This window comes from Rhinoraja longicauda, chromosome 40 (assembly GCF_053455715.1).
Source record: "Rhinoraja longicauda isolate Sanriku21f chromosome 40, sRhiLon1.1, whole genome shotgun sequence".
Lineage (NCBI taxonomy): Eukaryota > Metazoa > Chordata > Chondrichthyes > Rajiformes > Arhynchobatidae > Rhinoraja > Rhinoraja longicauda.
The window spans coordinates 3,806,410-3,833,666 of record NC_135992.1 but is presented as its reverse complement, the minus strand read 5'-3'; the positions used below and the strand labels follow the sequence as shown (position 1 = coordinate 3,833,666).

Here is a 27,257-nt window from a genome sequence, read left to right as displayed (position 1 = left end):
GAGATGCAAGAGGAAACCGGAGCACCCGGAGGAAACCCACGGTGTAACACGGAAGAACGCGAAAAACTCCACACAGACAGCTCCCGAGGCCAGGATCAAACCTGGATTTCTGGCGCCGTGAGACAGCAGCTCCACCAGATGCGCCACCTTACTACCTCCGTGTTTGGCACTCTTCCCCCAGGAGATTCTAAGGGGCTGCTCACCTGCTTGTGCTGTGTCTGTAGAGATGTGAAGACCTGCGCTCAGCCTCGCTCCGACTGCTCTGTGCTACTACCTTTTGTAGCCCTGTGCTGGAGAGAGAAAACCCCATTTAACTCATTCCTTCCTGTGTTACGCGCTAATACAAGAGGTTAACAAAGCGACTCGTGAAACGAATGTAACTACGGGTCCACCACCGATTTCCCGACACCCCCCGGTTCCAGAGCCTTTCTGGATTATCTGTCTTGCTGGACCAGAGGTTGCGGCCTACAAGGGGCTGAGATACCGGCCTGCAAAGTCGTCCTCAGACGTTGTCTATGGGAACGGATCTGTCAGCTCCGGCCTGGCCTGAGTTCCAGAGCCCGGGCTGCAGGGGGGCAAATTCCACTCGCCAATCGTCCGCAGAACTCCCAATGAGGTCTGGATCGGCCGCCTCAACGGCCCAGGCACCACATTTTCGAGGGACTTTCGGGGAAGATTTCAAACGTGCTCTGGTAATTTTGTCTGGATTATAGGAGGCGCTGGACAACCAGTTGGCAGAAAATCGGTGGTGGACCTGCATTATAATTGTAGCATAAAAGCGGGAAGTGCTTTCAGCAAATAAAATAGCGGTGTGGTTTGGGATGGAGGATTGTGGGTAATTCTTGACAACACATTTTAAGGCCACAAAGGCTCTTTGGAAGGCACTACATACATTTATTAGAAACATTATGGGGACAGAGAAAAATAATTTAATAGATAGACTGGAGGTTCTGTGTTTAGTCAGAGGCAACTGTGAGGAGATGTGAAGGAGGTATTTAGTTGACGAGTTGAAATAAAGCGGAATAGTGGCACGATGGCGCAGAGGTAGAGTTGCTGCCTTACAGCGCTTGCAGCACTGGAGACCCGGGTTCCATCCCAACTACGGGCGCCGTCTGTACAGAGTTTGTACTTTCTTCTTGTGACCGCGTGGGTTTTCGCCGAGATGTTCGGTTTCCTCCCACACTCCAAAGACGTACAGGTTTGTGGGTTAATTGGCCTGGTATAAGTGTACATTGTCCCTAGTGTGTGTAGGATAGTGTTAATGGGCGGGGATCGCTGGTCGGTGCGGACTTAATTGGCCAAAGGGCCTGTTTCCATGCTGTATGTCTAAACTTAAATGAAGTTTCATTAGGTTGAACAGTGGAAAGCCATAAACAAATTGAACATGGCAAGAAAGTGACGGGGGGGGGGGGAATATCTTATGCAATAAGGAATTGTGGATGGGCAGGGAGAGGGAGTACAATGAAAAACCTCGAGAGAACTGGAAAAAATCTGTGGAAGAAAACATTGCAAACATACTGGGAAAGAACCACGGGCAGCTTGAAAGAGCTAGCACAAATTTGGTGGGACAGAAACATAGAAAATAGGTGCAGGAGTAGGCCATTCAGCCTTTCGAGCCTGCACCGCCATTCAATATGATCATGGCTGATCATCCAACTCAGTATCCCGTACCTGCCTTCTCTCCATACCCCCTGATCCCTTTAGCCACAAGGGCCACATCTAACTCCCTCTTAAATATAGCCAATGAACTGGCCTCAACTACCTTCTGTGGCAGAGAATTCCACAGATTCACCACTCTCTGTGTGAAAACCAACTTTCTCATCTCGGTCCTAAAAGTCTTCCCCCTTATCCTTAAACTGTGACCCCTTGTTCTGGACTTCCCCAACATTGGGAACAATGTTGCCCCCTTCCTGGAAGCCCCCTTCCTGGAAGCAGTTGTAACTCCTGGGCAGATGGTCTTAACAAACATAAAACCCACCAACAAAACATGGAGGAAACCAAGATAGACACAAAAAGCAGGAGTAACCCAGCAGGAGTAACCCAGCAGGAGTAACCCAGCAGGAGTAACCCAGCAGGAGTAACCCAGCAGGAGTAACCCAGCAGGAGTAACCCAGCAGGAGTAACCCAGCAGGAGTAACCCAGCAGGAGTAACCCAGCAGGAGTAACCCAGCAGGAGTAACCCAGCAGGAGTAACCCAGCAGGAGTAACCCAGCAGGAGTAACCCAGTAACTCTGGAGAAAAGAAATAGGTGACGTTTCGGGTCAAGACCCTTCTTCAGACAGGGGAGAGGGAAACTAGATGGTAATAGATGGTAATATAGAGATATAGAACAAATGAGATATAGAGATATATAGTGTAAGAAAATAACTGCAGATGCTGGTACAAATCAAAGGTATTTATTTCACAAAATGCTGGAGTAACTCAGCGGGTCAGGCAGCATCTCAGGAGAGAAGGAATGGGTGACGTTTCGGGTCGAGACCCTTCAGAATCAGTTCTTCAGACTGATATATATATATATATATATATAGAGAGAGAGGTATAGATATAGAGATAAATGAGATATAGAGAGATATAGAACAATGAAAGATTTGCAAAAAAGTAACAATGATAAAGGAAACAAGTCATTGTTAGCCGTGGGCTAGGTGAAAACAAGTTGCAGACAATGAAACTCACCAGTACAACAATGAAGGGAAAGGGTGGGGGAGGGACGGAGAGAGAGGGGATGCAGGGGTTACTTGAAGTTAGAGAAGTCAATATTCATACCGCTGGGCTGTAAGCTGCCCAAGCAAAATATGAGGTGCTGTTCCTCCAATTTGCGTTGGGCCTCACTCTGACTCTGAATCAATCTCACTACAAAGCACTGAACAAACTGGGAGGTACAAGGATGGGCGCAGGCACAGACTACTTGTTTGCACAGGATAGAGTGATGGAACAGCGCTGAGACAACGGTCTTTCAACTCTGTATCCAAGTCATGATGTACCTGCTCTGGGAGAGCGCAGGGCTGCGGAGGAAAGGACTGGGAGCGGTGGAACACAACTCTTCATCTCCTAGCCCCATTTAGGAATGCACAGTTGAATTGACAATGACACTGAAGGGATTGCCTTTTAGCTTACCTTGTGTTTGGGACATTTCATGGAGAAATTCTCTTCATTCAGAAAGCAATCTGAAAAAGAAAATATGGTGATGAGTTGCTGTCAGTGAAATCTGAACCCCAGGCAAGAGTGGGCACAGATCGCAACACATGGGAAACGGGAGGTGGGGGAGCCCAACATTAAATATCTGGAGTTTGGAGTGTTTTGCAAATTTCAAAGATTTTCTTGGCTAAATGTTCTATTGTAGGCATTTCTGTTCTATAGAAGACCACACCTTTTATTCCTTTCATCATATTTTTAATCTATTTTCTCTTAAATTCATTGTTGTTAATCACCTGGATCAGTCTTTTGGAGGAACTTTCAAGCCCTCACCAATCTGAATTAAGAATACTCTTCCAAACTCCCTCCCAGATTGAGTCCAACACAATGGTAGAGTTGCTGCCTTACAGCAGCAGAGACCCGGGTTCCATCCTTTCTGTGGGTGCTGTCTGTACAGAGTTTGTACCTTCTCCCCGTGACCGCGTGGGTTTTCTCTGGGTGCTCCGGTTTCCTCCCACATTCCAAAGACGTGCAAGTTTGTAGGTTAATTGGCTTTGGTAAAATGTCCCTTGTGTGTGTAGTATATATAGTGTTAGTGTAGGGGTTGATTGCTGGTCAGCACAGACTCAGTGGGCTGATTTGCCTGTTTGCAGGCTGTATCTCTAACATCTGACTGATCTTTATGTCAGCTGTGTGTTGTGGTTTAGTTTAGTTCAGAGGTACAGCATGGAAACAGGCCCTTCCATCCACCGAGTTCACGCCAACAATCAATCCCCTGATCACAATGGTTCTATGTTATCCCACTTTCGAATCCACTCCCGGCTCACTCAGGGCAATTTACTGAGGCCAATCAACCAACAAACACACTCGTCTTGGGATGAGTGAGGAAACTGGCGCACCCGAAGGAAAACCACAAGGTCACAGGAACAATGTGCAAACTCCACTCAGATAGCACCAGAGGTCAGGATCGAACCTGGGTCTGAAGCAGCAGCTCTACCAGCAGCACCATTTAACATCCTATTTAGGCTTTTTTTAAATACAATGATCCAAGTGGTCACTTTTAGTATTCAGTGCCTTATTTTAATCTTACCTACCCTTCCTGTCCCTTATTGAATTCAAGTTCCATCCATGCTGATTATCATTATTTTTTAATTACATCTTTATTTTCCTATCAATCTTAAACTGGTCTTAAGTATGAGTTTATTCAATCGTACAGTTTTAAACTATAGCAATCACATTCCATCACCTCTCACGCACCACTTCCTTAATGTTAATCACAGTATGGGTAGAAAATAGCATCCCATATTTTAATATACACGAATGTATGAAATTTAAATGCCCAAATCTCAATTTTGGAATTGTTGTTTCAACATACCACCGATTCTGTCGGGTTTTGGCCAATACCAGGAACTATTTAATATCACCAACATTTCCAAGTCAGGGCCAGAGACCCGGGTTCGATCCTGAATACGGGTGCTGTCTGTACGGAGTTTGAACATTCTCCCCGTGACCGCATGGGTTGCCTCCGGGTGTTCCGGTTTCCTCCCACATTTAAAGACGAACAGGTTTGTAGGTTAATTGGCAATGGTAAAATTGTAATTTGTCCATAGAGTGTATGATTGTGCTAGTGCTGGTCAGCTGGTCAGAGCGGACTCGGCGGGCTGAAGGGCCTGTTTCCACGCAGTATCTCTAAACTGAACTAAAGTAGCAAGTTACTTGGGCAGCACGGTGGTAGAGTTGCTGCCGCAGACCCGGGTTCCATCCCGACTACGGGCGCTGTCTGTACGGAGTTTGTACGTTCTCCCCGTGACCGCGTGGGTTTTCTCCGAGATCTTCTGTTTCCTCCCACACTCCAAAGACGTGCAGGTATGTCAGTAAATTGGCTTGGTGTAAGTGTAAATTGTCCCGAGTGTGAGTTGGATAGTGTTAATGTGTGGGGATCGCTGGTTGGTGCGAACTTGGTGGGCAGAAGGGCCTGTTTCCGCGCTGTATCTCTAAACTAAACTACCCCAAATCCTGATTTCTCTTTTGACCTGCAGTACCTGCTGCAAGCTTTGCATCCGCTAATAATTTAATTCTACATTTTCTTGTACCGCTGCTTAATTTGTTTTTCTATTTTAGCCTTCAGTTATTTATTGACTCATTAATGCCATAATAGAGTGGTTAATCTGTGTTTTAGTGAGATTCAGTTTTCCTGGACACACTTGATCACAGTTTTAAATGTTTCCAGTTAATCTTCTACGTATCACATTTTCACAATCATTGTGCCGGCATCTCCATCCACCTGAATATTGTTTTTCACGCTGTATTTCTGAATAGTTAGGGGCGGCACAGTGACGCAGCGGTAGAGTTGCTGCCTCACAACGCCAGAGAACCGGGTTCCATCCTGACTACGGGTGCTGCACTGACGGAGTTTGCACGTTCTTCCCGTGACCTGCGTGGGTTTTCTCCGTGTGTTCCGGTTTCCTCCCACATCCCAAAGGCGTCCAGGTCTGTAGGTTAATTGGCTTCTGTAAATTGTCCCTAGTGTGTCGGACAGAACTAGTGTGCGGGAGACCGCTGGTCGGCACAGATAATTAGATGCATTCCCTGACAATTTATTACTCTGGCTTCTGGCCATTTTATACTCCACTCCTAATGCCATTGCCTTATGATGTCTGCACTAGAACGTCCATTCACTGTTTTAATAACACACTCAAAGCCCTAATTATCTTTCCTACTGGAACTCTGACCCCACTCGCTCAGCTGGAGTCTGTTCCAGTACAGGAGGATGAGGAACATGCAAGCTTACAGAAGCTGGTCCAGGTCAGTATGGGAATGATGGTATAGTATGGAAACAGGCCCTTTGGCTCACTGAGATCACGCTGACCAGTGATCACCTCGTGCACTAGCACTATCCGACATACGAGGGTCATTTTCTACAAGTTACCGAAGCCAATTAACCTACAAACCTGTACGTCTTTGGAGTGTGGGAGGAAACTGAAGCACCCACAGAATATCCACGCGGTCACAGGGAGACGTGCAAACTCCATACAGACAGCACCTGTAGCCAGGATCGAACCCAGGTCTGTAAGGCAGCACTGCTACGTTACCCAAATGTTAAGTTTTGACAATCGGTACACCAGGGATTGTGACTGGTGCTGACGGGTCACGTGGAGATGCACTGAGGCATGTGTACAACATGACAAGTCCTTCATCGGGATGAATACTAGAGTGTGCTGGAAGTGGTTCAGATTATTCCCCCCACCTCCCTGCCTATGGGCAGTGTCTGCTCCGGCTGCCCCACTCCACTGTGAGTAGGCAGGCAGGCAGGCCAACCTCTCCACCCCATGACTTGTGACCATGAAAGCCCATCACCCTCACCACCGTTACCTGCTTCCATAGCACAGATGTAGTGATAGTTGAGAGGGCATCCCTTGCAGTAGCAGCCCAGGGTAGCGCCAGGCTCCTGGCAGTGTGAGCATTTCTGGGGAAGATAAGAGGACACAGAAGTAAGGGAGAGCTCCGTTCTCCGAGCGGCGGAATACAACTGTGACTGCGGCACTCCAGTAAGCAGTGGGACAGCACCGGCCCTTTAGAAACCTGTCCTCCATCAGCATCTTACCACTGGGCACAGGTGTCACCCATGTTTACCTCACGGAACTTGTGCCACCTTCTCTTCTGGAAGTCACCTCAGGGTGGGGAAGGTGACATCCAGGCTATGCCCAACGAATAACAAGAGAAATCGTTATCCTCTATGAAAAGCCGCCAAGTGCAAGCGTTGTTTCATTCTCAGCAGTGAGTACCTGGAGAGAAACGTATCTTTAGTAAGGAGATGAGGAGGAATGTCTTTAGTCAGATGGGGGTGAACCTGTGGAATTCATTGCCACGGATGACCATGGAGGCCCTGTCAATGGATATTTTTACGGTTCTTGATTAGTAAGGGTGTGAGGGCTATGGGGAGAAGGCAGGAGAATAGCGTTGAGAGGGAGCGATAGACCATCCATGATTGAATGGCGGAACGGACGTGATGGGCCGAATGGACTGATTCTGCTCCAATGACTTATGAGCAAGGGTTAAGCAGACGATGCTGGAGAGGGGGGATGGGCAGTCGGGTGGGAAGTTCAGGAGGAGGAAGTGCCCAGTGGACCAGCTGATAGGAGCAGTGCAAGTGAGCAGAGTCTTACATAAAAATAACAAACCAGCGCAGGGGAACATGGTATAATATGTCTATTTGGGCTTTGCAGGCCCAGCCAGCATCTAATTGCTCGTCCTTAGTTCATGAGTTATAGGAGCAGAATTTGGTCATTCAGCCGACCAAGTCTACTCTGCCATTCAATCATGGGTGATCTATCTTTTCCTCTCAACCCCATTCTCCTGCCTTTTCCCCATAACCCCTGACACCCGTACTAATCAAGAATCTGTCAACATCCTTTGACTTGGCCTCGACAGCCGCCTGTGACAATAAATTCCACAGATTCACCACTCTCTGACTATATAAATTCCTCCTCATCTCCTTGCTAATAGTACGTCCCTTTTATTCTGAGGCCATGGTCTCGGGTCCTAGACACTCCCACTAGTGGAAACATCTTCTCCATATTCTGTCTCAGCAGGCCTTTCACTATTCGGTAAGTTTCAATAAGGTCCCCTCCTCTCATCCTTCTAAACTCCAGCGAGCACAGGCCCAGTGCAGTCAAACGTTCTTCATATGTTAACCCGCTCATTCCTGGTACAGTTGCCCTTGAGAAGGTGATGGTGAGCTGCCTTCTTGAACCCGGCTCTCCCTGATGTATGGCAACTCCGACAATGCTGTCGGGGGGGTTGTTCCAAGATTTTGCCCCTGCTACGGTGAAGGAACTGATATATATTTACAGGTCAGGATGTTGTGGTGTGGAGGTCAACGCCCAGGTGCAAGCTATTCTTACAGGACAATGCAACAGCGTTTTCACAGTAGATCAGAAGAATTAATATCATGGGGAGGGGGGTGGGCGAGAACAAAGGAGGACCTGTGCGAGATACTTTGTCGGCATCCTTTATGTGGCGACTCTTTGCACAATAAAGAATACCACTGTGATTTGTCACATGTGACAATAAAGCATTCATTCATTCATTCATTTATTCATTCACTCTAAACCCAACTGTCCCCTAACATTTACAAACATCCTCTCCGCATTCACTATAAGCAGGCCTTTCACTATTCGGTAGGTTTCAATGAAGTTCCCCCCTCATTCTTCTTAATTCCAGCAGACCTCCCAACATTTGATTTTATAAATTCATAATTTTGATGTCCAAAATTCAGAATTTTACATCAAATTTCATAATATGGCACGTAATGCAACTTTTCAGCAAAAAAAAGGTATGCACGCCAAATGCGCATAAGCGCATGTGTGAAAAACAACTATTATTTCCAACAGTCTGTAGTTCTTGGACTACATGTACAACGTCAGGCCTATCATGAGTATATTCTGCTATTTATGGAAAGGTTATTGAACAGAGATACTTTTTGTAACACAAAGAAAAAATTGTTTTGTTCTGTTGTTTCTATTTTGCGTTTTCCTTACACATCCCAATTCTCTTGGTATTGAATAAAAGAACAATGGGCATAAAATATATGACTAAGTTATGAAGAAAGAATAGATATATGCGACTCAACTAAGCATATGGAAGTACTTGTTGAAGTAAATTTGCACATTAATTGATAATCAGCCCAAAAAGGTGGTAATTGGGTTTTCTGCTGTGTTTTATATTTTAACCCCATCTGAATTCATTAATATAGTTATATAATCTTGCACTTAAATTTAATATTTACTCATTACAGTTCCACCACTGATTTTCTGGCACTCTTGGTTCCAGAGCTTTGCTGGTTTATCCAGCCGGAAGTCGGCTATGGGGATAGATGTACTGGCTCCAGCTGGGCTGGAGTTCCAGAGCCCCGGCTGCAGGTTGCAAATTCAGCCCACCGATCGGCCATGGAAGTCCCGATGAGGTCGAGATTGGCTGTCTTGCCCAGCTGAGGTGCCACATTTTCGGGGAGACTTCCAGGACGCGGGGGATTTCTCGCGGAACCCCTGGCGACCTCGAGCGGCCGAATTGACAAATTGCAATTACCGACTGTTTTGCGGAGAAATGTGAGGCGAAATTGGAATGGCGGAAATGAAGTAAGAAAGCGGAAACTTTCCGCCAAATTCAGAAGGGTTGGGAGGGGTGTTCCAGCGAGCACAGGCCCAGTGTGGTCAAAAGTTCTTTGCAATGTTAACCCGATCATTCCCGATACAGCTGCCCTTGAGAAGGTGATGGTGAGCCGCCTTCTTGAACCCGACTGCCACCTTGTTTAACAGCAGCCTGACTATTTGTGGTGAATTCAGTCTAATGAAGGAGTGTGACTTTCACTGTGGGTCATAGCTACTGCTCTGCACTGGTCTGTCTATTCTACTTGCATAGGCTGAGTAACAGGACAGCAGATGCTGCTGGTCAACTTTGTTAAGGGACCCACACAGCAGGATGACTCCTGGCACTATCTTCCACATTTTTAAATGGTAGAGTGTTCCTCCAGGATGACAGGGTTCCCACTGGTGACGATGCTTTCTGCCAGTAATGGAATCAGGATGGTGTGTTGCTCGAAAGGCAACTTGTAGCAGTGTTCCCGAGCTTCTGCTGCCTTTCCAGCCGGTGGAGGTCATGGGTTTTGGAAGGTGCTGTCTAAGTCACCGTCAGTTGCTGCAATGCATCCTGTAGATGATACATATTGATGGGTGGAAAGGAACTGCAGATGCTGGTTTATAACAAAGATAGACACAAAGTGCTGGAGTAACTCAGTGGGTCAGGCAGCATCTCTGGAGAAAAAGGATGGGTGACGTTTCGGGTCGGAATCTGACCCGGTAGAAAGGTTCCGATCCAAAACGTCACCCATCCTTTTTTCTCCAGAGATGCTGCCTGACCCTCTGACTTTCTCCAGCACTTTGTGCCTACCTTCTGCAGATGGTACAGACTGCTCATATTGTACTGTGTGTCAGTGAATGGTTATGGGTGAGCGCCGATCAAGCGAGCTGTTATGTTCTGCATGGTTTTGAGCTTCTCGAGTGTCCTTGAAGCTGCACTCAGCTTCACAAGTAGAGATTATGGTATCACACTTGTAGACTATGGATTTTATCTTTAACTGCTGATTTACTGTCATATCTTTGAACAATCGACAAGAGCACATTCAAGCCTCATACTTTGTAATGCTTTACTCTGTACGTAAAACTCTCATATTCTGATCACTGTTCCTCAAAGGCCTTTTAACTATCAGACTCATCGATAAATCCTTTCTCATTGCACAATGCGGGAACTAAATTGCCTGTTCTTTCAATGTGTTTTTATGCAGACAGTTTAACTGGTCAGGCAGGTGAGCTTTGAACTATGAGATTGCAGTTGTTACAGAGAAGGGCAGGGCTGGCAGCTCAATGGTCGAGGGTATCCATTTTTCAGATAGATAGGGATGTAAAGGAAGGGGTAGGGGAGGGTTGTGTTACTGACTCGAGAGAATGTCACTGCTGCACTGACAGGACATCTTGGAGGCATTATCCAGTAAGGCTAAATAATTAAAACTCAGCAATAAGAAAGCTGCAATCGCCATGATAGACACAAAGTGCTGAAGTGACTTAGAGGGTCAGGCAGCATCTCTGGAGAAAAAGGATGGGTGACGTTTTGGGTTGGGACCCTTCTTCAGACTGAATGTAGAGGGGGGGAACTGGAGGTAAGAAAAGGCCAGAACAAAGCAGGAACGGCAACAGATGACCAAAGGTAAGGTGGAGCACATAATAGACCATTGTTGGCTGGAGAAGTGGAGTTAAGGAAGGGATACGAGCAGTGGAACTAGTAGGATGACTAGGGTTATGGAGGGAAGGAATGCAAGGGTTACTTGAAGAGAAATCAATGTTCATAACGCCGGGTTTTAAGCTGCCCAAACAGTCCTTTTGACACATCACTATGTGAGTAGAAGGCATCACAAAATGCTGGAGTAACTCAGCGGGTCAGGCAGCATCTAGGAGAGAGGGAATGGGTGCCGTTTCGGATCGAGACCCTTCTTCAGACTGATGTCAGGGGGGGCGGGACAAAGAAAGGATATAGGTGGAGACAGGAAGACAGTGGGAGAACTGGGAAGGGGAATGGGGGGGAAAAAAGAGAGACAGAGGAACTATCTAAAGTTGGAGAAGTCAATGTTCATACCATTGGGCTGCAAGCTGCCCAAGCGAAATATGAGGTGCTGTTCCTCCAATTTGCGCTGGACCTCACTCTGGCAATGGAGGAGGCCCAGGACAGAAAGGTCAGACTGGGAGTGGGAGGGGGAGTTGAAGTGCTCAGCCACCGGGAGATCAGGTTGGTTAAGGCGGACTGAGCGAAGGTGTTGAGCAAAACGATTGCTGAGCCTGCGTTTGGTCTCGCCGATGTAGAGAAGTTGACATCTAGAGAAGTTGACACCAATGTAGCGTGTTGATAAAGGCAAGGAGCCAGGTATTTTGGGAAGGTATATTTATTGTATCGTGGGTCTCAGACGGGTCTAGTCTGCCGGAATGGCTTGGCGCCCAAACCTTGTCCTTATATACCTGAGTCCAGGACCGCCTCCCGGGACTGGTCCATTCCCGTGCCGAGGGGTCGGTAGTAGTATGGCCCGACCCTTGGGAGCCGCCACAGCGGATACAATAGATGAGGTTGGAGGAGGTGCAGGTGAACCTCTGTCTCACTTGGAAAGACTGTTTGGGTCCTTGGATGGAGTTGAGGGGGGAGGTAAAGGGACAGGTGTTGCATCTCCTGCGGTTGCATGGGATAGTTTGGAGGCATTAGAGGGTAGAGCGCCGGAATTGGCGAGGTCAGTGATGGTGTTGATGATTACAGTCTGGTGCTCGTCGGTGGGGTCATGGTCCAAGGATAAGTAGGAGGAGGAGTCTGAGAGTTGTCGTCTGGCCTCGGTCCGGTAGAGGTCAGCACGCCAGACTACCACAGCACCTCCCTTGTCAGCGGGTTTGATGACTAAGTCAGGGTTGTTGCAGAGTGAGTGGAGGGCTGAACGTTCAGGAGGGAAGAGGTTAGAATGAGTCAGGGGAGTGGAGAATTTGAGGCGGTTAATGTCACGCCGGCAGTTGGAGACGAAAAGTTCTAGTGAGGGTAGTTGGCCAACCGGGGCAGTCCAAGAGGAGGGGGGTTCGCTGGAGACGGGAGAAGGGGTCATCACTGGGGGGTGGGGACTCCTTCCCATGGAAAAAGGCTCGGAGGCGGAGGCGATGGAAGAAGAGCTCCAAGACATGGCGGATGCGGAACTCGTTGATGTGGGGGGGGAGGGGAACAAAGGTGAGGCCTCTGCTGAGGACAGACCGTTCGGTGTCTGAAAAGGGGAGGTCAGGGGGAATGGTGAACACCCGGCAAGTGTGGGTGGTGGGGTCATGGTCCAAGGATAAGTAGGAGAAGGTGTCCGAGAGTTGTCGTCTGGCCTCGGTCCGGTAGAGGTCAGCACGCCAGACTACCACAGCACCTCCCTTGTCAGCGGGTTTGTTTTTGGAGGCATCCTCCTACGTATCCTTGGACCAAGACCCCACCGACGAGCACCAGACCTTAATCATCAACACCATCACTGACCTCATCAATTCCAGCGCTCTGCCCTCTAATGCCTCCAAAAACCACATCTACTATGTGAGTAGAGGTCTCCAAATAGTCAACAGAAACTACGGGAACTGATATGCATGCAGAGGTAAGAACAGCAGGGTTGTAGTGATAGAAGACACAAAGTGCTGGGGTAGCACAGTGGGTCAGGCAGCATATGTGGAGAACATGGCACACATATTAGAATCAAGAGAGTCGCCGGGGAAAGGGCAAGTCGTCTGACGAACAAAGGAGGGAATTTATGCACGAAGCTAGAGGAAGAGGGCGAAGTCCTTGCTGAATACTTTGCATCAGTATTCACCAAGGAGAAAGACATGGATGGTGGTGAGATAAGGGAGGGGTATGTTGAAATTCCAGGACACGTTGACATTAAGTAGTCTTGAGGTACATTAAGGTGGTTAAGTCCCCAGAGTCTGATGAGATCTTTCGCAGGATACGGAGAGAAGCAAGGGAGGAGGTTGCTGGGGCCTTGACAGAGAACTATGTTCAGAGGACATAGGTGAGAGGGGAATGATTTAATAGGAACCTGAGGGGTGACTTTTTATGTATGGAAAGAACTGCCGGAGTCGGTAGTTGAGGCAGGTACTATCGCAATGTTTAGATAGGTACATGGATAGGACAGGTGTAGAGGGATTTTTGGCCAAACACAGGCAGGAGGGACTAGTGTAGATGGGACGTGTTGGTCGGTGTGGCCAAGTTGGGCCTGTTTCCATGCTGTATCACTCTATGGCTCTAACTCTTTTTAGCCACAGGCAAGGTGCCAGAAGACTGGGGAATAGCTAATACAATCCATTGTTGAAGAAGGACAACAGGGACAAACAAGGAAATTATGGACAGTAAGCCTTACATCACTAGTATGGAAAATAATTCATGATTCTTAGGGACAGGATTTACTTGTATTTGGAAGAGTGTGGACTTTAGAGATGGAGTAACTTTGGGCAGGGTAATTCTTGTCTGACAAATTCGATTTGAGTTGGGGGTTTTTAAGTAACAACAAAGATAATTGAAAAAAATAGGGCAGAAGACGTTGTTTGCATGGACAGGGTTCTTTATATGGTAGGTTGGTCCAGTAGATCAAGTATGGAATCTACGGAGTTGGTAAAATACATCCAAAATTGGCTTGGTTACAACTAGCAATCAGTAGCCACGGAGGGGTGTTTCTTTGACTGGAGTTTTAGTGATCAGTGGTATTCTGCACCGATCAATGCTGTTACCTCTGTTGTTTTTAATATACACCAATGATTTGGGTGAAAATATAGAAGTAAAAATAAGAACTGCAGATGCTACTCTTAAACAAAAGACACAAAGTGCTGGAATAAATCAGTGGATGAGACAGTATCTTTGGAGAATATGGATTGACGATGATTCAGGTAGGGACCTTTCTTCAGACTCCAAAATGTCACCTATCCATGTCCTCCACAGATGCTGCCCGACCAGCCGAGTTACTCCAGGACTCTTTTTTAGGGTAAAAATATAGGGTCTATTTCAGAATACATGAAAATTGATGGGAGGACTGCCAAAGGGTACAGTGCAAAACAGATCAGTTGGAGATCTGGGTGGCGTGAAGGCAGATGGGGTTTAATCCACACAAGTACAAGGTCATGCATTTTAGAAAATCAAAAGCAAATGTACAAGCAACCAATACATTACGACTGCTGGGTTATGGAAATTTCCCCTTACAGAATTTACTACCCAAAAATTTGAGATATGGAATAAAATTGACTACAGAGACAAAGTTTCTTTGCAAAGAGCTATGATAGGATAGATATACAGCCATGGAGGCACACCATGTCCCGACATAACCATGAGGTACAATACTGAGGACTGGGTTATGACCAGTAACCACCGGGTGGCGCCAGCAATGGCTGCCTCACCAACAGTCTGTCTGTCCCTTCTTTCTTTGATTGTTTGTATGTGTTAAATGTATGTTTTTGGGTTCTTTAGCTTGTTTTATGTGGGGGTGGGGGGGAAACTTTTTCTAATCTCTTACCTCGACGGAGATGCGATTTTTTTCCATATGGTATCTCCATCCGCACTGCGGCCTAACATCGAGGAGTTGGCAACCTTTGCTGGAGACCGACGTTGAGAGCTCCACCGCGGAACTTTAACATCGTGGAGCTCACGATCCCTGTCCGGGATCAAATTTGGAGCTCCAACCGCGGGAGCCTACGGACTCTAACAACGCGGAGCTCGCGGTCTCTGGTTAGAGACCGACTTCGGGAACTCCATGCCGCAAGGGCTTCGACCGCCGGCTGCGGGAGCTTCGATCGCCCCAACTGCGGATGGTTCGACTGCCCCGGCCGCGGGAGAATAAAGAGGAAGAAGATTAGACTTTATTGCCTTCCATCACAGGGAGGAATGTGGGGAATCCGCTGTGGTGGATGTTTATGTTAACTTTTACGTACTTGTATGTCACTTTAAAAAAAAAACTTTTTTAGTATAGGTGCTCCCGACGTACGATGCTTCGACTTACGATATTTCAACTTTACGATGGTGCAAAAGCGATACACATTCAGTAGAAACCGCACTTCGAATTTTGAATTTTGATCTTTTCCCGGGCTAGCGATATGCAGTACGATACTCTCTCGTGATGCTGGGCAACGGCAGCGAGCCGCAGCTCCCAGTCAGCCACGCGATCATGAGTGTAAACCACCGATACTGTACTCTACAGTGTACTGCACTGGACTGTGTTGCCAGCAATTTTTTGGATACAGTGTGTTTTTGCATCCCATCAGGTCCACAAACGCCCATCTGTGTCTCCTGCTTCTGGTGAGAAGCTGAAGGGGAAGGCAATTACTCCTGAGATGAAACTCAAGATAATTGGCCAGCGCGAAGACAGCAAGCCAGTAATGACCATCGCACGTGAGTTAGGACTTTCGCAATCGACGATCTCGACCATCGTGAAGGATAAGAAGCGAATCAGTGATGCAGTGAAATCGTCAGCATCGGTTACATCCACGGTCATCACGAAGAAAAGAGCCGGGCCGATAGATGATGTGGAGAAATTACTTGTCACGTGGATGGAAGAGCAGGTACAAAAGCACACACTGCTTAGCCTACTGACGATCTAGGCTAAGGCGAGACGGCACGGTGGCGCAGCGGTAGAGTTGCTGCCTTATAGCGAATGCAGCGCCGGAGACTCAGGTTCGTTCCTGACTACGGGTGCTGCCTGTATGGAGTTTGTACGTTCTCCCCGTGACCTGCATGGGTTTTCTCCGAGATCTTCCGTTTCCTCCCACACTCCAAAGACGTACAGGTTTGTAGGTTAATTGACTGGGTAATATGTAAAAATTGTCCCTAGTGCGTGTAGGATAGTGTTAGTGTGCGGGGATCGCTGGGCGGCGCGGACTCGGTGGGCCGAAGGGCCTGTTTCCGCGCTGTATCTCTAAATCTAAATCTAAAACGTCTGTTTGATACGCTAAAAGAGCGTGCCGATGAACCTACGTATACGCAAGTGTTTACAGCAAGTCATGGATGGTTCCAACACTTCAAAAGGCATCAGAATTTTCACAATGTGAAGGCCAGTGGTGAGGCAGCAAGTGCCGTTACTGAGGTTTTAGCGAAGAGCTGCATAGGATAATTGTGGATGAGAAATATCTGCCAGAGCAAATATTCAATGTTGATGAGACGGGCTTGTTCTGGAAGTGTATGCCGGAGCGTACACACATTCATCAAGAGTCCGAGACAATGCCAGGGTTCAAGGCATTCAATGACCGGGCGACGCTGCTTTTGGGTGGAAATGTTGCAGGGTTCAAATTAAAGCCTTTACTAATATACCACTCGGAGAACCCTCGAGCATTCAAGAACGTGAGCAAGCATACGCTTCCCGTTCATTATCGCCAGAACAAGAAAGCCTGGACGACATTAGCATTGTTTTAAGACTGGTTTCTGGACTGTTTTATTCCGCAGGCAAGAGAATATTGTAGGCAAAACATCCCATTCAAAATTCTTCTGATCTTGGATAATGCTCCACATCGGCGACATGCATCCCGATGTAAAGGTTGTGTATTTACTGCCAAACACAACCGCACTCATTCAACCAATGGACCAAGGCGCAATAGCTGCGTTCCAAGCCTACTATTTACGCCAAACGTTTGCGCAGGGTGTTGAAGCGACTGAATCTGTCCGAACACTCCGAGAGTTTTGGAAAGGTTTTAACAATCTAAATACTACCCGGAACATCGCTGCAGCATGGGAAGAGGTCACACAGCAATGCATGAACGGCGTTTGGAAAAAAGCTATGAAGATATATGCGAACACATTGAAAGGCTTTAACAAAGATTCTGCTGTTGATGGCATAGTAAGTAACAAGTTATTAGTGCTTGGGAAACAGCTAGAATTGGACATTGATGAAGGAGATGTTCATGAGCTTGTTGGCATTGAGGCTGAAGAACTTTCCAATGAGGAGCTGATCGAACTGGAGGAAGAAAGAAGTTAAAAAGCTGAGGCAGAGGAAGAAGAGGTTATACCCGAAAACGCTCACAACAAAGAAACTGGCGGAGTTGTTTGCCACTATTAGCAGTGGGAACGGATGTTGAAAGAAATGGACTTCAATTACGAGAGATTTGCAAAAACTGACAGGCTGCTCTTGCCTGCTAGAGGGAAATATATAATGAAAAGAAGAAATAATTGATATCTTCCTGAAGAACACTATGCCTGCTAAACAATCAGCAAGTGTCAATGCCCCAGCACCTTCTCCCACTATTCTCGAGCCTTATCAGAAGAGAGAGAATGTTTGGTCGAATGCATTTTCGACTTACAATATTTTCGATTTATGATGGGGTTTATCGGAACGTTGAGGAGCACCTGTGTTGGTGTTTGGTAATTTGAATTTCACTGTACCTTAATTGGTACATGTGACAATAGACTGACCTTGAAACCTTGACTACAACGGTACAGTACCAGGTCATATATCTATACAACACTAATGGCACAGCCATGTCACTGTACAGCTGAGGTCTAGTACCGGGGGAGGGGGGGTCACAGAGCAGTCACTGCATACAATATTAAGGTACAGAACTGGAGTGATTCACTCTTTACAGGTATCACCTGATCTGCTGAGTATTTCTAGCACCTTCTGATTTTATTACTGAGGTGCCTTCTAGAGTAATGGATAACACTGGGGACAGAGATCTATCACTACACAGTTCTGAGGTACAGTTTTGGAATCAAATCTCACACCAGAACTGAGAGAATACCACAGACCTAGGTACTTCATTGTACAACACAGCCACACAGAACTGGGGACAGGTTTATCATATTACAGAGGTATAGTAGCAAAAGCACAGATCTAACACAATATGACGAAAGAGCACTGTGAGACAGATCTGCCAATACATATATCCCTGAGGTACAGTATGGGGATTGCAATTCCCACTGTGCAATCCATGCACAATGCATACATCTGGCATTGTGCAATACTGACACACAGTACTGGGATTGGATTTCTCACTCATAATAGATGCACAGTACAGCTGCTCCTCAACTTACGATGGCGTTACGTTCGGAGAAACCCATTGTAAACTGAAAATATCGTAAGTGGAAATGCATTGAATACACCTGATCACGTGGCCGGAAGCGAGCTGCGGCTCGCCACGGGTCTCTGCTGTTGCCCAGCGTTTGCACCATCGCAAAGTTGAAATATCGTACGTCGAAGCATCGTAAGTCGGGGAGCATCTGTACATACATCTGGCATTATACGATACTGACACGTGGTACTGGGGTACAAATACACTGATAAAGGAGAATGTAGGTTTCTCACTGCACAATGAGGTCCAGTATCAAGAAAACTGTACAACAATACACATCTAGACAGTACCAGGAGGACATCTGACACAGTACAGCACTGAGGGAGCATCCATCTTTGTCGAACACCAAGGTGCAGCATTGGGGACACAGGTTTGTCACAGCAGAGCACAGAGGCACTGCACTTCGGCACAGGTGTGTCACTATCCAAGAGGTGCAGTGCTGGGAAAACAGATCGGGTATGATACAGCGGGCATGGTTCTGAGGGGCTACATCTACCACTGAGGTGCAGTGCTAGAGCAGAAACCTTCCACTGTGTGACAGAGGCGTGGCCATGATCCACAGTCGTGTGGCACATCTGCCAACAGTGACATTCACTGTGCTACACAGTGTGGTGCTGGAGGTAAACCGCATCTGATACCACATCACACAGTCCTGAGATGCAGATCTGACCAAACACCAACAACACAGCACCCGTGACATATCTGATATTGAGGAACACTGAAGTACAGTACAGGGGAAGTCATTCACTTACAACACCAAGTTACTGACGAGGAGGAGCAAGTACTATGCGGATACTTTGAAACTAAGAGAAATAATTAGAAGTGGATCTCAACTCTCACAGGATAGCTTTGTAGAATCCAGCACTTAATCCCTGGCCTGCCTGTATAAAATATCATTGTGAACCAAGAGAATTATTACTTTTTTCAAAGCAGTAATTTAGGAGTACAACATTACCTATGAAGGAAAAGAAACCAGTGATTCACAGGAGGGTAATGCTAAAAGAGTAACACTGACACCGCAGAGGGAAGTAGCAGGAGAAATGAACAGAAACTTACAGAGAGAGGTGGACATGTGGAAGGATTTATGAAACAATCCTTTGCACCAATTTATTGATAGCTGAATACAAGGCCAGACAGTTAGATGGCAGAGGCCATGGGGATTTCACTGGGATCTCAAGACAGGTCGGGCTGCTCCAGAACACAGTGGACTTCCCCCAGAGAGGCATACGAATGGAGATACAATGGACAGGACGATGCAGAACGATCCAGAACCAAGGGCCACAGTTTAAGAATAAGGGGTAGGCCATTTAGAACGGAGATGAGGAAAAACTTTATCAGTCAAAGAGTTGTAAATCTGTGGAATTCTCTGAATGCATTCAAGAGAGAGCTAGATAGAGCTCTTAAGGGGGTATGGGGAGAAGGCAGGATCGGGGTACTGATTGAGAATGATCAGCCATGATCACATTGAATGGTGGTGCTGGCACGAAGGGCCGAATGGCCTACTCCTGCACCTATTGTCTATTGACTATGCCCGTGGACAAAAGGCCCACCATGATTTCACATGGAGCCCTTGGATAAAAGAGACAAGGAAGGACAAAGCATTGTTTTTTTGTTCTGCAGAGAGGGAAGGACAACAGGTAAAGCAAAGGATAGCAAGCTTCGGTCATCCCCAGAGCACAGCAACTCTCTGCCGCACCGCTCCTACCCGACCACCGACAACGCCCTCGCAAAACGCCACCGCGACTCTTACCGTTTCTCTGGCCATTTCTACAGCCTCTTGCAGTCCGTAGAGTCTCCCAGAGATCAGGTAAACCCCGCTGGCCCAGAGCACACAGGACTCGTGGATCCACAGTTCGTTGGGGTCGAGAGGTAGTTGAGGGAGCTGCAGCTCCACCTGCGGGCCGAGCACACTTTTAAATCTCTGAGTCCGTAAGTCGACAGAAGTCTTTACGCAGCAGTGGCAGCGCCGGTGCCCTTTGCTGCTCCTGGGACTAGCCCAGGAAGGGGTGCAATCTTCGCTGTAGTGACGCCTTTTGAACCTGGGGTGCCCCGGGACAGTCCCAAACTCCTTGCCCTCGTCTCCCGACTGGCTGGTCTTTAGCAGGTCGGGCATGCTCCGGTGCCTCACCACCCTGCTTGGCACCGGCGCCATCTTCTTCGGGGGTGGGTTCTTGGGCAGGGTGGCGGCATACTGGTGTGGGTAGTAGGGTCCAAAAAGATCGCCCAGATCACGGTGATTGGCGCACTTGCCGCACAGGCAGCAGACCAGGATGCCGAGGGTGGAGGAGTCAGTCACCACCGGGCCCTGCACCATATGCGAGGACGTGGGCAAGGCCTTGCCAGCGCAACTGGGTGGTGGGGTGCAGGCCAGGCCCTGCTCCCCCTTCACCCCTTTCTGGGCCCTGTTTTGATCATCGTGGTTGTTGATAATGGTGCAGAGGGCAGCCTCTCGCTTCCTCTCCAGCAGCACATATGGAGAGAAGCCTTTGTCCTGGGTTTCTCCCCGCCTCCAGCGTACAGTTCGAAGCGTGTGCTTCAGTTTAATTTCCGGCTCTTCGGGCAGCAGGATGGGACCCTGGAGCCGCTTGCGGCGCCTCCGCTGGTGGGAGGCCGGTTTCTTTCTCTCGGGCCCCACCTCGGGTTTGGCCATCTCCTCCTCCGACTCCTCCAGGGTCAGTGGGCCCTGGCACTCCTCCTGATGCCGCTTCTGCTTGTTGATGCTGCCCAGCGGCCTTCCTCGCTTCTTGCCCGATGGGAAGTAGCCTTTAATGGACCTCTCTGCCTTGGGGGTGATGCCAGTGGCACCTTCACCAGCCTGGTGCGCCAGGGAACAGGGCAGAGGGCACGGAGAGCCGCACTGCTTGGAGTCAGGATGATGTGGTGCCCGAGCAGATGGGGCGGAGCCCGTGCAGATCTCGGAGCAGTTGGCATGGCCCACCTCACGGGTACACCCAGGGCCATGCGCCGTCACGTCCCCCTCCTTGGCATCACCGTCCACCTTGAACCCAGGCTGCACCATTGCCGCACTGGCCCTCTCCCACCCTGCCTCCTTGACCGACAGGATGTCCTCCAGTGTCAGGCTGTCGGAGGCCCCATCGAGCATCCCAGTCGGGGGAAACTTCCGGCCATTGGGCGATGTGATCTTCTGGACGATGGCTTCCAGCTTCAGGCCGCGGCCCTTCTGCGGCGGCAAGGTTTTAGTCTTGCCGGGACTGGCGAGGGAAGCGGCTGGAGACAGGTTCCCACCAGGGCTGCCCTTCTCATCGTTCATCTGCTGGCACTCATCACCAGGCTCAGCCTTCTGCACCGGCATCGGGCCGGCACTGCACTGTGAGCTGTTGGGGTCAGGAGGGGTCATCGGATCCTTGGCTTTTGGCTCTTGGCAAAATCGTTTGGCTGGAATAGGCGATATAAAAGATCTTATCCTTCTCCTCGACAAAATGTAGGACTGAACCGAGGCGTCCTCTTGACGTATTGTATTGTTTTGCTTTCTCGGCGAATGGTTGCCTGTGGCTGTTGACTGTTCATCCAGCTGTGGGCTTTGGATGTCTTGACCCTGAGGTGAAAACATCTGGAATGAAGGATGACCACTCATGTACTGTTGCGTAGCATCAAAGAGCCTTGGCTCTTTCAGCATCCCGCTCCTGCAGATCTCGGGAGCCAGGGTTTTCCCATCAATTGTGTCTGTCCAGCCGCCCATGCCTTCAGGATTCTGCATTTGCTTCTGTGAATTAATTGGATACCTCATAGTGGCTTCTGACTCCACGCCCGAGGAACAAGAGTTGACTTGCTTGGTTAACAGGGAGGACAGCGTGTCGGAGTTTGTAGAACAGGGATACAGGGTGACCTTGTCCAACGAGGGCGGCATGTGATCGCAAGGTTGGCCGAAATGCCCAACTCTGCCAGATTCTGGCATAACTTCCTGTTTGACAAATGACGCTCTGGTCAGGAAAGTGTTGCCGGCTGCCCGAGCCGAGGGTTTCCTCCTCCCCCTGCCTCTCCCTGCCCCCCTTCCGTACGGCCGCCGCCCCCTGGTGGATCGGTTGTTCAGGGCTTGGTGGGGAAAGCTGCCGGTGGGTCCCATGGGCAGTGGAGTGGAGATCATGGTGGGACCCCTGACCAGGTCTGAAGGATCGTACTTCCAGTGGGGAGAGAGTGTCCTGGCATCTCTGCTGTCAGGGTGACCAGAGGTCCTTTGCTGACACAGGCTTTGGCCCATCTCACCTTTAATTCGTGCTTCTGTCATCATAGGAATACCTGGCTGGATGACAGACTGGCCTGCTTTGCAAAACCTATCTCCTCCCTTCATGTTCCGGACAAAGTCTTGGTCGTGAGGCTGCCCGCAGCTCAGCGGCGTGGAGCTGCGGCCAAAGGGGCGGGAGGGGGAAACGTCGCAGATGACCGACTTCCTCTCCGACATGGCGCTTTCCAGTTGGGCCTCCAGGTCAGCCCTGGCCTGCTCGGTGCCAAAGCCGGGGCAGGCCGCTCTCCCATCTCCCCAGCCAGAGGGTGGTGCCAGGGCATTGCCATGCACATCCTTCCTCGCCAGCTCGATCATTTGCCGCACTGGGTAGCCCGGCTGTTGCGAGGGATCCATGAATCCCGAATACTGCAGGTCGGGGAGATAATTTGGGTGAAACTTTCTCCCGGAATAGTTGGCTTGCAGAGCTTCTTGGAGCAAGCTGTGGCTCTTCTCAGCCTTACTTGGGACGGCCTTCCGGTCTCCGAGAGCGAACTGGTCGGGCTCTGCTTGGCCGTAAGGAACGGCCGGGTACTGCATCTGCGGGTAGCCGCCTTCGTTCCTGGGCATGTCACGGAAACCGTACACCAGGCAGCTGGGCGACTTAGCGGAGTCCAGCCTTGCAGCCATGGGGTCATTGGGCAGCGTGGCTCCTTGGTGCCCGAGGCCATTCCCATTCTGGGCCACTGATATCACCGCGCTGCCACGACTGTTTGGTTGCTGGTTGCGTCCGGGTGCTTTCTCGCTGCCAACAGGGAAGGGGGTCTGCCTAGAATGCTCGTCCTCTTGCCCAGCGATGCCCAACACATCCTCCCTACTGCCCATCGCCTCCCTGGACACGATCACCCCCACCGGTTTCTCACCCGGCCGCGTCGCCTGCTCTGCCAGCGTTGCCATGGCGCCACTTTTGCCCTCCTGGCACATCTGGACCATCAGCTCCTCCTTGGACAGGGGCCGGCCAGCGCCGTTGCCGTGGGAACCGGCGGGCGAGCAGATGGCATTGGCGGGGATGCGGGGCTTGAAGACCTGGTCGGAGCAGCCGCTCTGCCCGCTGAGCTGCCGTACCCGCTCCGCGTGGTCCTCCGATGAGCTGGAGCAGCCGCCGTCCAGGGACTCCGCTAGAGGAGACTTCAGCTGCTCCTCGGGGCCAGGGAGCTCGCCCGGGGCGCCAGGCCTCTTCGCGGAGCGGCGGGCGTGCCTGCGGTGCAGCGCCAGCGAGTCAGAGATCAGCAGGTGCTGCACAGTGTTGGGGATGTTGGCCACCTGCGAGCTCAGGGCCGTCAGGCTGCTCAGGCCCAGGTCGGACACCCGCTTCTCCCCACCCCCCTCCAGACCAAAGCCTTCATAGGCCCCGGACTGGGAGCTGGGACTGGGCATCAGCCCCACTGGTGTGGGGCTGGGTTGGGGCATCTGCTGCAGGATGCGGCTCCTCGCCCCCATGCCCATGGATCCTGCCCCACACTGAAGGCTGTCGCTGTTGACCAACAGAGGGGACGGGGTGGAGCTGCACGAGGGGGACTGGGCCACGGGGGTGGCTGGGGACGCGTTGGAACCGGGGCTGAAGTTCTGATGGAATGGCATGGGCGACTTGGCGGGAATGTCGGCCGAACAGTAGGAAGCAAACTGCTGGTTGAGCAGAGCCAGCTTGGAGGGAGTGGAGTATTGCAGGGCCCGATGGCCATGTTGCTGGCCTGCCAGTGGCTTCGCCTGTTCGAAGCAGGGTTTGGATACAGGCGGCTGGTAGCTGTACACTGCTGGGGTCCCGTAACCAGCGGCAACTGTGGCATTGACTGGATAGCCATCGCACTGGCTGCTGGCACTGGTGTGATAGCCATCGAAGGCCTGCCCGGGAGGCTGGCTGTAGCCTTGAGGAGACAGGTAGGAGATGGGGGAGGAGGAGGAGGAGGTGGTGGAGGTGGTGGTAGTGGTGGTGGAGATGGAGGAGGAGGACTGGAACTGCTGTGGGTTATACTGGGCTGCGCGGTGCTGGTACTTGGCCAGCAGGCCCGAGCTGGACTGGTGGATGAGCTGGGAGAGGTGAGCAGAAGAGGAGGGGACTTGGCTGCCCGGCGTCGCTTGGAAGGTCTGATGTCGCAACTGCTGCTGCACGGTGCCAGGGGAAAACTGGCTGGTGTACACGTCCTGCTCGAAGTGGCCGTAGCCGGGCATGGAGGTGTGGGGCATCCGCCACTGGCCCTCGCTGAGGTACTGCACCGAGTAGCCAGCGGCCTGCTGGGCTCCATACCCGCTCTGCAGGCTCCCGGCCAGCCTGCGCTGAGCCTGCGTGGCAGTCAGTTCCTTCCCCCTGGCGTAATAGTAATCGGTGGGCTCCCTGCGGAAGGACTGGTAGAGCTGCTGGTCACAGCCCTCGCTGACCGGTCGGTTGGTGTAGCCGCTGAACATCTGGCCCTGGTGGTACTGGTTGTAGTCTCCCAGGCGAGAGGTCTCCTGGGCCTCTGGGTGTAGCAGCCTCTGGTTCCCATGGTAGCTGCTCTGCTCCCGGTAGGACTGCATGCTGCGGTGTTGTACAGTTCGTACCCCAGCAGGCTCTGCAGAAATCAGACACAAGTGAGATTTCGTTATTTAGTTTTAGAGATATGGCGTGGAAACAGGCCCACTGAGTCCGCGCCGACCAGCGATCCCCGCGCACTGACACTATCCTACACACACGAGGGACAATTATACAAAGCCAATTAGCCTATAAACCTGTAAGTCTTTGGAGTGTGGGAGGAACCCAGAGCAACCAGGGAAAACCCACGCAGGTAACAGGGAGAACGTACAAACTCCATACAGATAAGCGCCCGTAGTTAGGATCGAACCGGGTCGCTGCCGCCGTAAGGCATCAACTCAACCGCTCCCGTCACTGTGCTGCAGATCTTTAAAGAAAAGTGCATCGTCCATATACAAAACATCCCACAAAACACGGGGCAAGATTTGTTTCCCCGGGAAAGAGATAATCATAGCAAAGCAGCAGAGGTGGGTAGAAAACACCGTTGGTTGTTGACAAGTCTCTGAATAATAGTTGTGATGGAACATGAAAATACGATAACTAACTTGAGTAACAGAACAAGGTTAGTACATCAGGTAATCACGGGAAACTTTAAGTGTGGGAAGGAATTGCAGATGCTTGTTTACACTGCAGATGGACACAAAATGCTGGAGTAACTCAGCGGGTCAGGCAGTATCTCTGAAGAAAAGGAGCAGGTGATGTTTCGGGTCGAGCCCCTTCTTCAGATGTGGGAGACTTTAATCTACATACAGACTGGGAAAATTATTGTTGTACTAAGAGAGTAAGTGAATACCTATTTGTTTAAGAGATGAGAAAAGACAAAGTGCTGGAGTAACTCAGCGGGTCAGGCAGCATCTCTGGAAAACATGGATACGTGAAATTGTGGGTCAGGACTTTTCTTCAGACAGAAGAAGTGTTCCGATCCGAAACATCACCTCTCCATGTTCTCCAGGGATGCAGCCAGGCCCGCTGAATTACTCCAGCACTTTGTGTCTTTTTTTGGTAAAGCAGCATTTGCAGTTTCTATATTGCATAAGAGACAGATTTGTGTGTTGAAGAACCAAAACTGGCTATTTTAGATCCAGACTTGGGCAAAGAAAAAGGGTTTATTAATAGTTTTTTAAAAATAAAGAAGCCCGGAGAAAATAGAAACCATCATATGAGTGGACTTTACCTTGTTTGAAAGTGACGTACTTCAACGCAAGACCAGGGTTTTCAACCTAAATAAAGAAAATTAAAAAATAAAAGAAAATACTGGGGATACTCAGCAGCCCTTTCTGATAGGGGTCGCGGACTTGGGATGTAAACGGTTTCTCTCTCCTGGCCTGCTGAGTATTCTCAGCAGATTCCAGTTTACACCATGTGATTTTTTAAAGTATGTTCAAGTGTTAAGGGCAGGTTTACTGAGGTAGACTGGGAAACTACAAAAAATGGGTTTGATAGCAGACATGTACAAACATAAAGCACATATTTAAAACAAATACACTTCCCATTGGGCACAAAGATACAGCAGGAAAAGTGTCTCAGACTTGGATTACAGAAGGTGGCACAGTGGTAGAGTTGATGCCTTACAGAGCCAGACACCTAGGTTCGATCATGACTACGCATGCTGTCTTTACGGAGTTTGTACGTTCTCCCTGTGACTGCTTGGGTTTTCTCCGGGTGCTCCGGTTTCCTCCCACACTCCAAAGACGTACAGGTTTGAGGATTAATTGGCTTTGGTAACATTGTAAATTGTCCCTAGTGTGCAATAGTGTTAGTGTACGGGGTGCTCGCTGTTTGGCATGGACACGGTGGGCTGAAGGGCCTGTTTCCAGTCTGTACTCTAGATCATGATCATAAGTGATAGGAGCAGAATTAGGCCATTCGACCCATCGAGTCTACTCCGCCAATCAATCATGGCTGATCTATCCCTCCCTCCTAACCTCATTCTCCTGCCTTCTCCCCATAACCTCTGACACTGACTTGACCTCCACAGCCTTCTGTGGCAAAGAATTTCACAGATTCACCACATTCTGACGAAAGAAATTCCTCCTCCTCCTTCTTAAAAGAACATCCTTTCATCCTGAGGTTAGGACCTCTAGTCCAAGACTCTCCCACTAGTGGAAACATCTTCTCCATATCCACTCTGTCCAAGCCTTTCACTATTCTGTATGTTTCAATGAGGTCCCCCCTCATTCTACTAAACTCCAGAGAGTACAGGCCCAGTGTCGTCAAATGCTCATCATATGTT

At 49.5% G+C, this 27,257-nt stretch overlaps 1 protein-coding gene across 5 annotated transcripts in view; it reads right to left on the bottom strand.

Annotated features, from left to right (window-relative positions):
* Positions 1-27,257, bottom strand: part of tcf20 (transcription factor 20) — an 86,111-nt gene that overhangs the window by 2,558 nt on the left and 56,296 nt on the right. The window contains exons 3-7 of one of the 5 annotated variants that reach the window (XR_013549525.1): positions 26,199-26,244; positions 20,026-25,064; positions 6,505-6,598; positions 3,115-3,164; positions 204-285 (exon numbers count right to left, since the gene is read on the bottom strand). Coding sequence is in view for 4 of the 5 variants with exons in the window: in XM_078430561.1 (XP_078286687.1) it covers positions 243-290; positions 3,115-3,164; positions 6,505-6,598; positions 20,026-25,064; positions 26,199-26,244 (5,277 nt within the window). In the remaining variant the exon portion in view is untranslated. Of the gene's footprint in view, positions 1-201; positions 291-3,114; positions 3,165-6,504; positions 6,599-20,025; positions 25,065-26,198; positions 26,245-27,257 lie in introns of those variants that run through there. The other 4 variants (XM_078430561.1, XM_078430562.1, XM_078430563.1 and 1 more) reach the window with 4 other exon arrangements.